Source organism: Centruroides vittatus, unplaced genomic scaffold (assembly GCF_030686945.1).
Source record: "Centruroides vittatus isolate TY-2023 unplaced genomic scaffold, ASM3068694v2 contig_754, whole genome shotgun sequence".
NCBI classification, from domain to species: Eukaryota; Metazoa; Arthropoda; class Arachnida; order Scorpiones; family Buthidae; genus Centruroides; species Centruroides vittatus.
Window position 1 is genome coordinate 943,912 of NW_027122490.1, and position 15,872 is coordinate 959,783.

A 15,872-nucleotide genomic window follows, 5' to 3' on the forward strand; every position below is an offset into this window, starting at 1 on the left:
AACAAACAGAAACAGACTTTTAGGTCTAGTATTATTTAATTTTTAAAAAGAATTATAGAATCTATACGATTTGATGAGATACAAACTATCCATAAAATGTAAATTGAAAATTAGAATTAGTATACTAGTAATTAATTATCGAATCACGCGGTTTTCTCCATGCCCATTATAGGCCCACAACGTAGTTGTTATTCCCACTTTATTTTATCGCGATAATTCTCGAATTAACTCGTAAAATTGAGTTATGTTTACTCTATATCGGATTCATTTTCCATAACTGTCCGTCAACATAGATTTATCACCACGAACAGCGGATCCCTTTCGGAAGATTAACGAGGCCCATCCGAGAATTTAGAGAGATAACTACAACATACGGTTTCTGCTTTCTGTCAAATCACATTCTACGACGATCGATGGAAGTGCGTCACGAGTCAACATTTATTTTCTAAATATATTTCGTTATTTAATATATTATAAACAATCGTACACAATATCTCAGACTGGCCGTTAGTCATGTAACTTTCGCTCCGAGTATCTTGTTTAAATTCGTAACATTTAGAAAAAAGAAGAAAAAAAAACCTCAACGAATGTCAGCAATTAGCGTGTGGGTGTGAATGGATAAGGTCTTTAGTCATTCAACATGCCGGGTAGAAGGAAACTCCATCCACAGGAAGAAAGGATTCGAACGGAAGGGGCGTCATATTTCTAATATGAATTTTCCGGGGAACACAAAACATTCTGCTAGTTCGATATTTATTGATGGATCTTCACATTCCCTATAATCATGGCCCATCTTAATTGTTTTTATATTTTTATTCTTCTAAACGGTAAGTTACTTTTCACTTTTTATAAACTCCATGTTAATACCGAAAGCGGATGCTGGCAAGGTTATGTATATTTTTATTCGGTAACGAAACTAAACTCGTGATTTATTTTCGACTCGTTATCGAAACTTGGCAACGATTCTTGCTAAACCTGTGATCATTTTGTTAGTTTTTTTGCATCGTCGACTTTTTAATCCGCGTTAAACCCTCCTGCAAAATTAGGAGAGAACATAAACTAGAATATAGGAAGTATTATCGAAAATTCTATATTTAGTAACATAGAATAATTAAAAATTTCACTCTGAATTAAAACAAACTTCTGTAAATTCTAAAAAAAGTCGTTTTAGTTATTCATAATAATCATTTATATTTTCGTGATAACGCGAACCGTTGAAAATGTATTTATTTTAATGTTTATTTTATAAATTATTCTTACTAGAGATCTCATGTAATCTTACTTAACGAGAAAAAACATTTTACAATGTTTTGACTGTGTAGAAAGATAACCTCACCCACTGCTATGGAAAAAAGGTTGGTCTATTTCCCCCTAATTCATTATCAATAGATTCACATCTGTTTTATCATTCGGCATTCGATCAACCTGCATACATAAATGAAAAACTGATTCGTGAATTAAAATGATGGAATTATATTTTAAAAACAAAACTCGTCATAAGATAAAAAGAAATACAAAAACGTTATCATGTTTTTTTTTTTATTTGAAACATTTTTAAAACAAAAAATAAATCGTCACCAGCGAAAAAATTAAATCGGAATGTAACTCATATGGATAACACACGCTACTAAAATATTTTTTAAACTTTTTTTACTTAAGAGGTTTTGCCATCTTAACCTTTTCAACAGCAATTTTTTTTTATAACGAATTGTAGTCATTTGATAAAAATGTTGTGATAAATAATAGTAAAATAATAATTAGGTATATTTTAAGAAATATTTATTTGTGTTTTATTTTATAAATATACTAAAATAATAATAGAAATTTTTACGTCTTTGGAGAATTAATTTATGTGAGTACAAGAAAGAAAACTTGTCTTTGGTGATTGATGTTACGGTTAATCGAGTAGTCAACTTCTCAAAACTTAGAAGTTTAATCGATCTTCTTAGAATTAGAAACACACCACTGCCTTGTAAATCTCGTAATTAAAAATGAATGACTCTTAAATTACGTAAAGAAGTTTTTAAAGGAAGAATCGGATTACTCGTGTAGCGCTTGCCTGGCTGCTATTTTCTATCGTGTCCATTTAAAGATTTTTATCAGTCGCAGTTTTATTTATGTTTTTTGAAGAGATTATTTTAAGTCGCGTTTAAAGTGCGTGTTTTGAAACCACTTCAAAAATGTATTTAAATTCTGAGGAAAAAACTTCAACTTATGTAAACAAATACAATATCTTGTAACAATCTGACCATACGATCCCCTGGTAATTACGAATTTTCCATAGAGATGATGTTAATGTATTTTTTTTTTTTTTTTTTTTTTCTGCAGGAATTTTATTAAAGTTTTCGAAATGTTGCACATCCGATTCCCAGAGACTGCACGTATGCCTTAATATTTATTTAGAGAGAGATTATCCTTCGGTCGAAGCCATATTAAAAGCGCAGATCCAGAGTTCTAAGGAATCCAGAGGTGGTCAAGTTTTGATGGAAGGCCCAGATTTAAGTTCCATATGCCAGTAAGTTATATAATTCGTTATGTTATTCAACTAATGAAGAAAAAAGTTTGAATGATTTTGTATTATTTTAGAAAAATTGATTCCTTGCAAAACTGTTTGTCCGAGGTTGCCGAAGAATGTGACACATATTGGCACATTTACAGATTCGACAGAATGATGAGGAGTCTCTTGGCTCTTTATAATCTTCTTTGTGCAAATTCTAAAGATGGACTGAAAGGTAAATTCATTTATATATGTTTATATGGTATATAAAATAGCAATCTGCAATTTTTTAATACAGTATACCCCTATAACACGGTAGACACGTTCCGTGTTATACGAATCCGTGTTATATGAACCAGTGTTATAGGGGTCTACTGTACAATGACGCCACTGGTTACAAATTTAATTCGTTCCATGAAAACAAATGCCAAATGATTGTATGAAATGGACTCAATCTTATATCCGATCGTTAAATTGGATATAAGATTTGGATAAGATATAAATTGGATTTCCATTATATGCCGAAGCCCAAATAGGTATTTTTACAGCAAAAAGAAAAAAGAAAAAGAAAAAAATTCCTCTCGATTAACGTATGCAAATATCAGCAAACTGGATACCAACAATTGGTGGTTGTAGTCGTATTAGACTACAACCAATATTATATGTTGCCAATAATTTCAATTTCGTATTGATTTTATTGCAATGGCAAAAACAATCGAAAATTTAATAAAGATATAAATAACGGTTTGAAACAATAAATAGCAAAAAGCAAATTTTTCGAATTAAAAGTTTTACAAAGTCGTGTCTCCTAACACAATTATTTGTGAAGGGTTATGAAGGACTTTTTGTAGAAATTAATGAGGAAGAAAATATGCAGTAATATCCACCCAACCCTTCATTTACTCGGTTGATTGGTTCCTTGTGAAATCGAAACTCTGTGAATAAAGACTAACATTTGTATGCGGAAAATGGAGAAATGGGCTCCGTTATTTATTAACCGTTTAAAAAATAAACGAAAATGAAATTTCATACTTTACCGTCGTCGCTTGTTCGATTTTAAAATTATTATTATTATTATTATTTTTATTTTAAGCTGAAAATCTTACGCCACTTTCGTTACTAACGTCTTCGATCCTAGTTTTTTTCAATTAGTTTAACGAAAACGTCGATGATATTTCTCGATAAAATCCATTATCCAAGTATTTTTTATTTTTACTTAATTTAATTCTTTATAAATTCACTTTAACTTTGAACCATTGTGAAACTTCATTTCCTCATAAGTATATTCGCACCAGTCCCTCACTACCCGCCCCCATTGTGAGCCCAAATGAGCTCACCTGAACTCGAAAAAAATCCTCTGACTATCCACATGGCGATAAGAATTTAAAAAACAAAAGAGTGCTCCGTGAAGTGACACGAACGTTGGATCGATGAAACCCGAAATTTGCCATACAAATTGTAATTAACTGTTAACGAAAAGCTATTTACAGTTGACAAGTCTCAAATTCTTTCCAATTTACTCCAGAATTTAATATCTGCAAACCTTTAAAGTATATAAAAATCCTTCTTCAAATAATGATAACTAGAATTTTCTAATGTAAAATCTGAGAATTAATAAAATATCTTTAATGTATTTATTCTATTGAGATATTTCAAAACTATTATTAAATGATCTATTCGAGTTTAATTTATATACTAAAATTGCAGACATTACAGTTGTAATGAAATTTTTATCTAGTAGAAAATACATTGATTAACTCCTATAGTTTGTGCGAATACAGCGGTTCCTTTAAGAGAATCTTTATATTTATTTAATGCACAGATACGTTTTTATTATAGGTAATGTGTTATATGCACTTTTAATTATTGCATTAGTAAAATGACCAAATTGAATTTTTGAAGCTTTGACATTAATTTTACGACTAAAATTATGGTTAATCGATCCGAAACATCGATTAAAACCGATCTAAAGAAATCAGGTGCTTTTAATTAATCACGTCTTACAATTATCGCAACCAAGAATCAAAACGGAAATACCACAAACAGCGACTGAAAAAAAAATAAACAGGAAATGCACTTTGCCTCCTCAAAGCCAGTGTAATTTTCTATTGCATTTCGTTCTTAAGTCATGTTTTACAACTTGATGACATTTAATTTAGCTAAGCTTAATAATAATATTTAAAGTTGTTCAGTTTGGCCGCTTGTAATTTAAAATTAATTATGGATTCCAAACAATTAAATATTTTTGCAAGTGATACTTTTCATTTAAAATCTTTGATGATTTTGACGGTTTTCGTGTCTGCTGTAGCTGACTGAAGTGCACCCAGATATTGGAAAATATCCAGTGGTGATATTCGGCGGGTTCGCACAGGTTTGCCCGAACCCGTTGCTAAAATTTTCAGTTTTCCGAACCTTGTTAAACACACGGAACATTTCTCAGTAGTTTTATTTTTTTTAAATATATTAAAATATACGTATTACTCTGTAATACTACTAAACTAGAGCCTTATACCCCGTTCGCACCGAGCATTTCAATGTAGATTGTGAGCAAGGTCGGGGACTATGTCTTGGTGCGATCTCTCTCGACCGTTTCAATCTCGACCGAAACGAGGTTTAATCGCGATCGATTCAAGAGAGTTCTTGAAACTAGATCCAGTCATAAGAGAGATCCCACAATCTCACACGCGCAAGATAATACAAAATGGCTGTGGAACACGTGTCGGGATATGGACAGCAAAAAAAAAAGGTCGACAGCACTAATATACTATTGTTACCTGGTCTTCACCCAGGGCTGGTTACGTTCTAAATACGCCACTGATTATTAGATATATCGCAAGAAAAGGTATTGTAATTATTTCTAGCCATTTCCATTTCGTTTGTCGGTGATTGTCAGGGAAAAATTTTCTGCTAGCGAACCCTTTGTTAACTATTTCGAATATCACCACTGGAAATATCGTTTTATCTAAGGCACTTTAGGAAGAGCGTTTTATCCTCCAAAGCAGTCCAAGGATACATTCATAAAATCATAAATTTAGTGTATAAGCAGCACTCAGCAGAAACTTTTATACAAGACTAATGTAGTTCACTCTTGTGGAAGACCACCGTATTCTCCATCACCCCTATTTAAACCAAATTCTCTCCCAGATCTTGTATTCTAGATAAAACTGTGGGAGGGACTTTCGTGTAAAGTTCGCCTTAACTTTGGACCATTGTGAAAGTTATGAATCACTGAACACTAATAATTCACGACAAAATATAGTCTGACGATAGTCGTAACATGTTAAATTAATTACCCTTAATTACTCTTACAAAATTATTATTATATATTATAATAATAAATGTGTTAAAAGGCTTCCTAGCTTTGGCAATAGTCCAAAGTTATGGTGAACCGAACTGTAGTGAAATACCGAAGTCGAATTCGTACAATAACGGAAATTCAATAAATTATTTTGTTTTATGGGCAATTTGAAACTTCTTTATTCAATTGTTGTTTGAATTCTATATTGATTTAATCATAAAGTTAAGTTAATGTTTATTACATGGAATGTTGAGGAGAATAATTTGATAAATTCAAACTTTTATTCTTTTTTAGCTGTATTAACTTATGCAATGTGCATTCGGAATATCGAGTACGTAAAGAATTGTGAGGAAGAGAGTTTTCACTGGGATACAATTTGGAAACAAATGCTGAGACTTCAGATTGATGACGAAATCTGTGAACCTTTAGACCGTCAGAAAAAGTGTGTGGTCGCATGGCTCGAAAGTCATAGAAAATGTGGAATTCAAGCGTCCTATGTATATAATTTAACAATATCCACCTGGTTACAAGCTTGGTGCTCTGCTAGCTGTAAAATTAAGTCATCTACAATATTATTGATAATAAGTTCGTTTATAGCATCTCATAATTTTCTATCACATCATTGATATCTTAATGTAAAGTAGCCTATTAAATATATTTTATATAAAATAATTGTATTTTAACATTATTAATATTTGCAATTATGTTCATTACTATGTTATTTTGTTATACATTCTTTTAATCATAATACTAGCGAAGTTGAGGCCGAGGTTTTAAACGCGAAAACGTGTATGTCGGACGTTCAGCGCCGCTTTCCTCTAAGCCTAGAAGTTTGACAATGGCGTTTGGAATGTCGAGCATGATTACACTGACCTTCCAAACGCCATTGTCAAACTTCTAGGCTTAGAGGAAAGCGGCGCTGAACGTCCGACGTACACGTTTTCGCGTTTAAAACTTCGGCCTCAACCTCTCTACTAACTAAACCATTATACGTCAAAGTCAAAAGTAGATATACACCTTTAATTTTGAATGATTAAGTCATGGCACATAAATTTATTTCTGAGAAATGAAATAATTATCTTACAGAAGCTATTATTTATACTTAAAAATCATCTCATGTTCAAATATTTTACAGATCTATATACTAAATATTTTAAAAATTTTTCTGATGTTCTGAACGGGAAAAAATGACGAGTCAAAAGTCTTGGTACACTTGAAATTAACAGAAAATTACACTTTGTCATCATAAACTCCCAACAATTAATATTTTGTCGGTCTATCCTGATCTTTTATGACAGCTTTTAGTCTTATTGGCAAACAATAAACTAGTTTTTTTGTATCGGTAACTGTAATAAAACTCCACACCTTTCTCAGTACTTTCTGAAGCCAGCATTTGCTTGTAAGTTTCATTTCCTAATTTATCTTTCATTTTTCCTCATAACTGTTAGATCCAGAATTAAATTTGGTAACTGATGGTGGATGTAATTGTTTTGGTGTATGGTAGAGGAGCCATTGCTTCACAGTTTCGGCTGTATATTTCGGGTAATTGTCTTGATGAAATACCCAGGAGTTTCGCAGATCTAATTTCGTTACGCTTTTGTTTAAATTTTCTTTCAGTATTTTAAGTAGCCAAAGCGTTTAGAATCTATAAAAGCACGTTCTCCTACACTCGAAGCTGCCATACACCCCCAAACCATTTGGAAACCTCCACTATACTTTGCAGTAAATACTAGATTCGGCTGAAGTACAGAATTTGTAGTTCACGAAACTTGAATGTTTTTGAGAATTTTATTATCAAATTTATATTTATATTTAAATACATTTTCTCCATATTCTAAAGATCGTCTTTGAATCTTTTTGCAGATAACAAAACGCATTTGACGAATCTTTTACTTATTGTTGGCTTTTTTTTTTTTTTTGGTACACTGTCATGAAACCTATGGGAATTGTATTCTTTTGATGGTACTTGCACTTACTGGTGATCCTTTCACATCAGAGATTTCATGCGCAAATTTAACAGTACTAGTGTTTGGATTCTGTTTGGCTGGTACGCTAATCCTGTGTATGGACATCGGAATTACCTTTTTCTCCGCACATTTCTTAAGGAACTTCAACTTGCAGTTAGTCCTAACTAGTTTCAACACAATTTTCTGTATAAATTATACTCGTTGGCCAATGCCACCATTGAAACTATCCTCACTTCCTCAGCGGTTTACTTACAACTAAATTAAACACCAGAACTCTTGCTGAGCTTACTGCAATTTAATATTCAAACGCTTTCAGCCTATTTTTATATACCATCCTCAGGATATTGTAGTTTCACAACAGAACACAAAGCTTTCGAATACTCGTGAAATTTAAAGTTTTCGAAAATTTTTAAAAATTATTACATTATAGGCCATCCTCAGGAACTATAATTTCCTGAGGATGGCCTATAAAAATAGCGTTTGACAGCGTTTGAATATTAAATTGCAGTAAGTTCAGCAAGTGTTCAGGTGTTTAATTTAGTTGTAAGTAAACCGCTGAGGAAGTGAGGATCATACAATTTTATTTTTACGTTAATTATGTGGGAAAATATTTTAGCCAAAATAAATGTTGTAAATAACTAGTTACAGAATAAATCACAAGACATTTTTCGCTCTTCTGAATTATTAAATGGACTAGTATCTTTTTTTCAACATTTTAGAAATAATCGGTATGATATTATCATGTTGGAATGCAAACAAAAATGTGAAGAGTTGGGAATTGATTCAATACCCAAGATGAAGCGAAAACGCAAAAGAAAACTGTTACCTGGAGAAACAGAAGAAGGAACTATACTTTCAAGTCAGGATGAATTAAAACATTTGTTTTATGAAGTTGTTGACAATATTATATCCCAACTAGGTGATCGATTTTAAAATATGCGTTCGATATCATCGATTTTTAATTTTTTAAATGGAAAAAATTTGGTTACCATGCCATTAGTAGACTTTAAAAAGCTGCAGCCGACTGTTGCATTGTAAATAGTGCAATTGGATGCTTTTAAAGTCAAGCAAAAATAATATTTAAAAATTTGATATCTTTACATCATTTACAAATATTACAGGGAATGGTTAAGTGGGATCTCTGTCAGCCAATTGCAGAGACAGAGTTTACGTTAAACGACGTTTAACGTAAACTCTAGCAGCCGAACGGCATCTAGACGTTGGTTGGATGAACCGCGGTTTAAAATGCGTTGCAAAGACGACGGTCGTCTATTTCTGAACGCCATCTAAACGAATCTCGGCAAAACGTCTTTTGGCTCTTACTTTCCTCTCTCAGGTGTCGTTTAACCAATCAGGTCATTTGTTTATGACATCAGAAAAATGGCGACAAACAACGTGTTCAAATCATGCCGGAATTTTTCCGAAGCAGAAAAAAAGTGTCCTCGCGGAAGTTATAAAAAATTATCCTGCAGCTGAGGAGAAAGGTTATTCTGGGAATAAAAAATATCGCATAGGAGATGATACAGAACGTAAACTCCGATAAGATCACCGGCTACCCTCTGGAAGCTTCCGGTGGCATAAAATCGTAATAATCAACAACTGTTGTTCAGTAGTTAACGGCAATCTTCTTCGACCTAGATGCTTAATTTCGTCGTCAATACGATTTAAAATACGAACAAATTCAGATTTAGAAAATCTATACCGAATTCGAAATTCTTCTTCGGAACAGATTTCTAAAGGATTATTTTGATCTCATATTTTCCTTTCTCCCTTCGTAATTGTCAAGATATGCATCTTGACAATTCCTTCGTCTCGAATTGTCAATATGAATAATTTTCTTGATTCGTCTCGTTTACAAGATTTATTAAATGAACAATATCCATTATGACATAAACTTTGCGACCAACAAATGAATATGGCGACTTCTACCCAAATAAAATGGTGTCTAAACATGCTATCGAGGGAGTCTAGGAAGTAGGTCAAATAACTTGCTTCTAATCACTGTTTAAACTGGGGCAAGCGAGAAACGCCGCCTCTGCAATGAAATTTTTTCTGAACCGCGGTCTACTCGATCTCTAAACTGACGTCGGCATTTAAACGTTGTCTCTGCAATCGGCTGTGTGAGTCTTATCCCGACATCAGTATTGCATTAAGGATAATGCTTACTCTGTCCGTGACTGCTGCTTAAGGTGAGAGAAGTTTCAGTAAATTAAAAATCATTAAGAACTATTTACGTTCTACAATGTCCCAAGACAGATTGAGTAGTTTAAATTTATTATCTGTAGAAAATATTTTTAAAGAAACTGATTTTGAGGACGTTATAGATAAATTTGCAAATCTGAAGGCGAGAAAAGTTCATCTTGTACTACTTAATTTTGTGATTGTTATTCAAAAGATATTAGTTAATATTGTGAACGTTCATCAATCTGATAAAATAATAAAAGTTTATAATTAACATATGTTTATTACTAAGTAATTATTATTTTTGTTTTGTTACCCTCCATATGTACCCTCCATTTTGTTTTGTTACCCTCCATACTCCATTTACATTTGTTAATACATAATTCATTTGACAGATACAAGCTAATCTGATTAAACTTAGTCTCATCACTTTATCTAAAAATCTTGACGTTCTTTGTATTATATTTATCATTTTGTTTCAATTAGTTTGTTTAATATTATTTTTTCAATTACTTTGTAATTCATAAGTAGTTTTTCCAATTAAAAATTTAAATTGCAAATTAATTTCTTGTGTAATAATAAATTACACTAAAATGAACAATTCTAACAATTCAACACATACTAATAAAGGGTTAAATATTTATTTAATTTTGACATTAAAAGTGATATTATTAACTCCATAACAACGTTGATAAGCAGCAGTATGTACTGTACGTTGGAGTCATTTGCCTGTGTAACAAAGTGAAATCAATGATAGTCAAAAAAAGGTTATTTATAAAGATATATTTTAAATTATTTACCGTATATATAGTTGAAAAATATATTGAATGTCATTAGATAATTTTTTTAGAATAGCATTTTTTTTAATAACAAAAATTAAAAAGGCGCCATTTTTATTCTTGGCCATAGGCGTCCAAAATCCTAGTTACGGCTCTGCGTGTGATAAAAAAAAAAAAAAGAGTAAAACTGACTGACAGAAAATTGAATGTTGAATTAATTTACATCACAGAAAATACATCAATTAGTCCACAAGTAAAAATCTGAGACTGTGTATCTGCAGAATGAAAGTAATAAATTAATTAAATGAATTCAGAAATACTGACCTTATCTCTCAATAATGTGAAAACAGGAGAAAGCGTGACGTTTCATTTTTAAGATTTTATTTAGATTTAAAGGTAGACAGCTTTTTGGAAATTTTGTTTTAAAAATGTCATTAAAGTTTTGAGTTACAATCACATTTTGTTTTCTGTTTCTGCCGTTCGGAATATATATCAAGCCTTGGTGACAAAGAAAAACCAGGATTATAATAATATACTGTAATAATTGCATCAATGTGAATTTTTTCTGGAAACAAAGCTTACAAAGCTAAAATGATACAATTAATAACGATAAAAACAGTTCTGAATTCATAAAAGTTACGTATCTTCAACATAGTTTAGTAATTTTAATTCTGTTAGTACAAATCTAAATCACGCATTAATCTTAATACAGAACATTAGGGTTGTGTTTCAAAGCAGGTAATTTCGGAAGCAAATTATTTCTAGTGAACTTATTACAAAATGCGTATACCACACGAAATTATGTATTCGATAGGAATTCTGAGCCAACACAATGGCGAGTAGTGTACGTGAGATCAAACGTTAGCAGAAACATGCCGTTACCAATACAGTATTTGTTTTATTTCGTATTTCCTAGTCTTTATTATTTAAATATACAGTACTTTATTTTCAATTTAATTGATGTAAAGATTGTTTTACATATATAAAGTTGTTCCACTGGAACCACAATCTATATGAATATTCAGCATATTATACTTTAAGACAAGAACGACAAACGTGTCCAAAGTGTTCGAAATTATTTGACACGCGACATGTCATACACTTTAGTTTATTTTTACTGTTAAATTTCAATTTATCTTAATTTCAACTTTTCATTAAGGTTTTATATTCAGTTCATTAAGTCGTCATCCTTTTCTCAATCAGCTTCTTTATATTTATATATTTATTCTAATCAAAACGTATTCATTCTTTTAGAAATATTGATGCGTATCAGTTTTAAATTTCGAGTAATGATTTTTAAAGATAATTATGCTAACGCGGACCAAAGTTTCGTCATCCCTATTCTAACTTGAAAGACAAGACTGTTGAGATCTGGCTTCCATGTTTTGACCAATTAGTGTGACTTAATGATGTTATTCGGAGATTCTTTAGATGGATGTAATTTAAAAATAATCGTTTGAATCGAAGCTCGGATTTATCGTGTAAACTTAATGATTAATAACGCGAAAAATTAGAACGTTACCAGTGGCGCATTATAGCTTCGTGAAGCCTAGGCAAATTTGAATTAGGAGGCCCCATGTACTGTGTTGACCTAGGGTATTTTTCTTCGGGAAATCACCGATATCTTCGTTTTTTAACGCGACCTATGGAGGGTTTTAATTTGTTAACACATAATTCATTTGACAGATACAAGCTAATCTGATTAAACTTAGTCTCATCACTTTATCTAAAAATCTTGACGTTCTTTGTATTATATTTATCATTTTGTTTCAATTAGTTTGTTTAATATTATTTTTTCAATTACTTTGTAATTCATAAGTAGTTTTTCCAATTAAAAATTTAAATTGCAAATTAATTTCTTGTGTAATAATAAATTACACTAAAATGAACAATTCTTTAATAACTTAAAATATTTCAAATTTTAATTGCAATAACGAAGAGGAAGCAAAACTACGAGTAGAGAGCGACTATTAAAATTTCAAATTTTCATTCTATATTGTTTTTTTTTATATAAATTTTCATTCTATATTAAATTTTCATTCTATATCGTTCATTATTTCATATAATTTTACATTTAATTAAACGTACAAAATTATTTTTAAAAATTCGCCAATTCGATCATATCTACTGAGTAATCGGCACCAGAAATGAAAAGAAACTATTAAATTTGACTACGAGAACTACCAATACAACGGTTCAAACGTGGTACAGCGATTTAGTGGCAGTTGCCATTTAACTGATCTTATAAAATTTTCATTATTTACTGGATCTATTTTCACTTCTCGTGTATCAAATTGACATCCTGACTCCCCAATTTTTCCCTCTCCACCAAGAACGAAGACGACAGAAGAAACGAAACTTGGATTCGAAACTTATAATTCCCATAAGGACAATAGCAGTATAACCAAGGCCGGATTTACATAAGGGCATTTGGGGCCTGTGCCCGCCCCCCACAAAACTAAAAAAAAATTATGTTTAAACATAATTTTTTTTTATTACCGCGACAGCCTATTGTGGCCTAATCATGAGGGCAACAGGCAGAGAAAACCAAACCCGGGAAACAACCTATGAAACATCGGAAAATTTCGGGAAAAAATTTCACATGGGTATTTTTCAGTTAAATTAAAATAATTAGTTTTACACAATAAAATATATGTTTACAATAACCTTATTTTGAAGTGAAATTTACAACTTCCTAGTTCAAATCTAATTGAAAGTACAGTATTTTGTGTAAATTTTCTAAATCATCAAATTTGCCTACTCTTAAAGGGGGGGACCCCACCGAATTTGTGCCCAGGGCCCCTGGATTGGTAAATCCGGCCCTGAGTATAACAGGAAGAATTACGAAACCAATAAAAAAATAAAATCGTACTGCCACAAACGAAGTAAACCACTTTCTTCATTCCAATTTCATTCATTTTAAACTCTCTCAATTTTTTATATATACAGCCAAAAATCTATCAAATTGCAGTAAAAGAAGATAACAGCTTAGTTATTATAAAACATTGGAGAATTATGTCATGAACTATTTAAGCATATTTTATTAATAATGTTGACAATCAAATTTGTTATAAACATTAATTCTGCCACGAAAATGTAATAGTAATAGATATTTTTTTTAGTTAGAATTGTAAAAGTAAAGAATGACTCATATTTACAATCTCAAATTTACATAATGATTACTACATTCTTGGAAAAAAATCATTTAAATGTAAAGTATTTGATACTTTAATTTCAAAAGCTTAGGAGAAACATGATAAATGTTAACTGGGTAATATATATTTGTTACCACGAAAGACCGAAATTAGAGAATGCCAATATTCTCTGGTGAATGTCGACACATACCAAATACGTCGGTGAAAGTCTGAATATTTGGTTATATTATTATACATTCGAACCATCGCCGGTGTGTGTCGGCAAGCACAAATAAGATTGACGGCCGGATGGCCGAGCGGTCAAGGTGGCAGCCTACCGCTCTGGGGGACCCGGGATCGAATCCGAACGGGTCGAATAATCTTCAGGAATTTTTCGGGGGGTGGTCCGTTCGGATATGTCGGGCCCCGTTCCTCACCACCCGGTCGCCCCATTGTGGGCCTGGCCGAATCCATAATGGGTCTACTAAAAGAGGCCCTCTTAGTGCCCACAGGGTGGAAAGAGTTAAAAAAAAAAAAAAAAAAAAAGCACAAATAAGCTCTGATGGAGGTCGAAACGACAAGCCTAGAAGACACAGCCAGAGAGAAGTGACAAAAACGCCAAATCCTTTGCAGCGATTGAGGTCACGTGGAATCTATTTGTTATACTCTCGAATACTGCCGTTTGTCAGTCTTATACAAGGTTTGCTGGTGCGTGCAACGTTTAATTTTTGTTTTTTTTCATCTGATACCTTAATTTATATTAAATGGCCACTGCAGTGAACCCTGATCTTTTTTTTTTTTTTTTTTTTTGAAAAGTTATGTGCATTAATTGGGAGTAAATGAGAAGACAACTGTTTTTATTTTTCTCAAGAAAAATACTCTAAAATACCTTCTGAAGTGATTTCTGCTAAAACTAAGTGTAGTGCACTTTTGGATTACAGACTATTAAAACGTTTTGACATTTTAAAAATTAATGATCAAGAGAAGTTAACTGTGCCATTAAAACCAGGAGAAACGAATATACAGTATTGTGTTACTAATAATGAATTGTTCAGTATACTATCCGAAACTCGCACTAGAATAGGCCATGGGAGGAAGAACACCTACGCTTAATTAAACAATTGCAAGTTAAATCAAGTTAAATACAAAAATATTACATATGAACTTGTAATGTTGTATTTAAATTTATGTAAACAATGTCAAATCAAACAGTGACCAGTGACCTAAGAAAGGTATTGTTGTTAAACCAGTGGTCAGTTCAGAGTTAAACTCAAGATGTCAAGTTGATCTGATAGACCTGCAGTCACACAGGTATGATGATTACAAGTTCATAATGGCATATGAAGACCATTTAACAAAGTTTGTCCAGTTACGACCATTAAAAACTAAGACAGCTGAAAAAGTACCATATCACCATTTGATTCCACAGCTATATTATATTTCCAATAATGGTAGAAAATTCAGTAATTGAGTCATATCCAAACTATGTACTAGATGGAAAGATGTCAAGATAGTTCACAGAAAGCCTCGTTATAGTCAAACACAAGGCTCAGTTGAAAGGGTCAATCAGGATATACAGAATATATTAACTGCACGGATGAATATGATAATGATACAAATAAATGGTCAGATGGTTTGCCCTTTGTTCAATTTGCCAAGAACACAACATACCACAAAGGAATACGCCAAAGTCCTTATGAAGCCCTATTTGGCATTAAACCAAAACAGGCATAGCAATCGTCATCTTTGCCTGGCGAGTAAATCACAAATATTGAACCCGAAGAACAGCTCGAAGAAATTGTTAATACTTTTGAAGAAAATTTAAGCAGTGACTATACTGAAAACCATATTCCAAAGGAAAATATTGAAGAGGAGCTGCAACTTACCACATCTTCATATCAAACCCTGACTGAACAACATGAGTTTATGTCTATAAAATGAGTGTCATGAAAAAAAATATGCACTGCAAATAAAACTGCAAGCAACAAAAATGCTATGAAACTCAAAAAGAAAATT

The 15,872-nt window shown here is 32.0% G+C and overlaps 1 protein-coding gene across 1 annotated transcript; it reads left to right on the forward strand.

The window, feature by feature from the left end:
- Positions 1–432: 432 nt before the first annotated feature.
- Positions 433–6,467, forward strand: LOC136981371 (uncharacterized). The gene is made up of 4 exons (XM_067277688.1): positions 433–827; positions 2,329–2,515; positions 2,587–2,732; positions 6,090–6,467. Exons 1-4 carry the CDS (start codon positions 785–787, stop codon positions 6,419–6,421), a joined length of 708 nt encoding a protein of 235 aa, XP_067133789.1. The 5' UTR covers positions 433–784; the 3' UTR covers positions 6,422–6,467.
- The last annotated feature ends 9,405 nt before the right edge of the window (positions 6,468–15,872 follow it).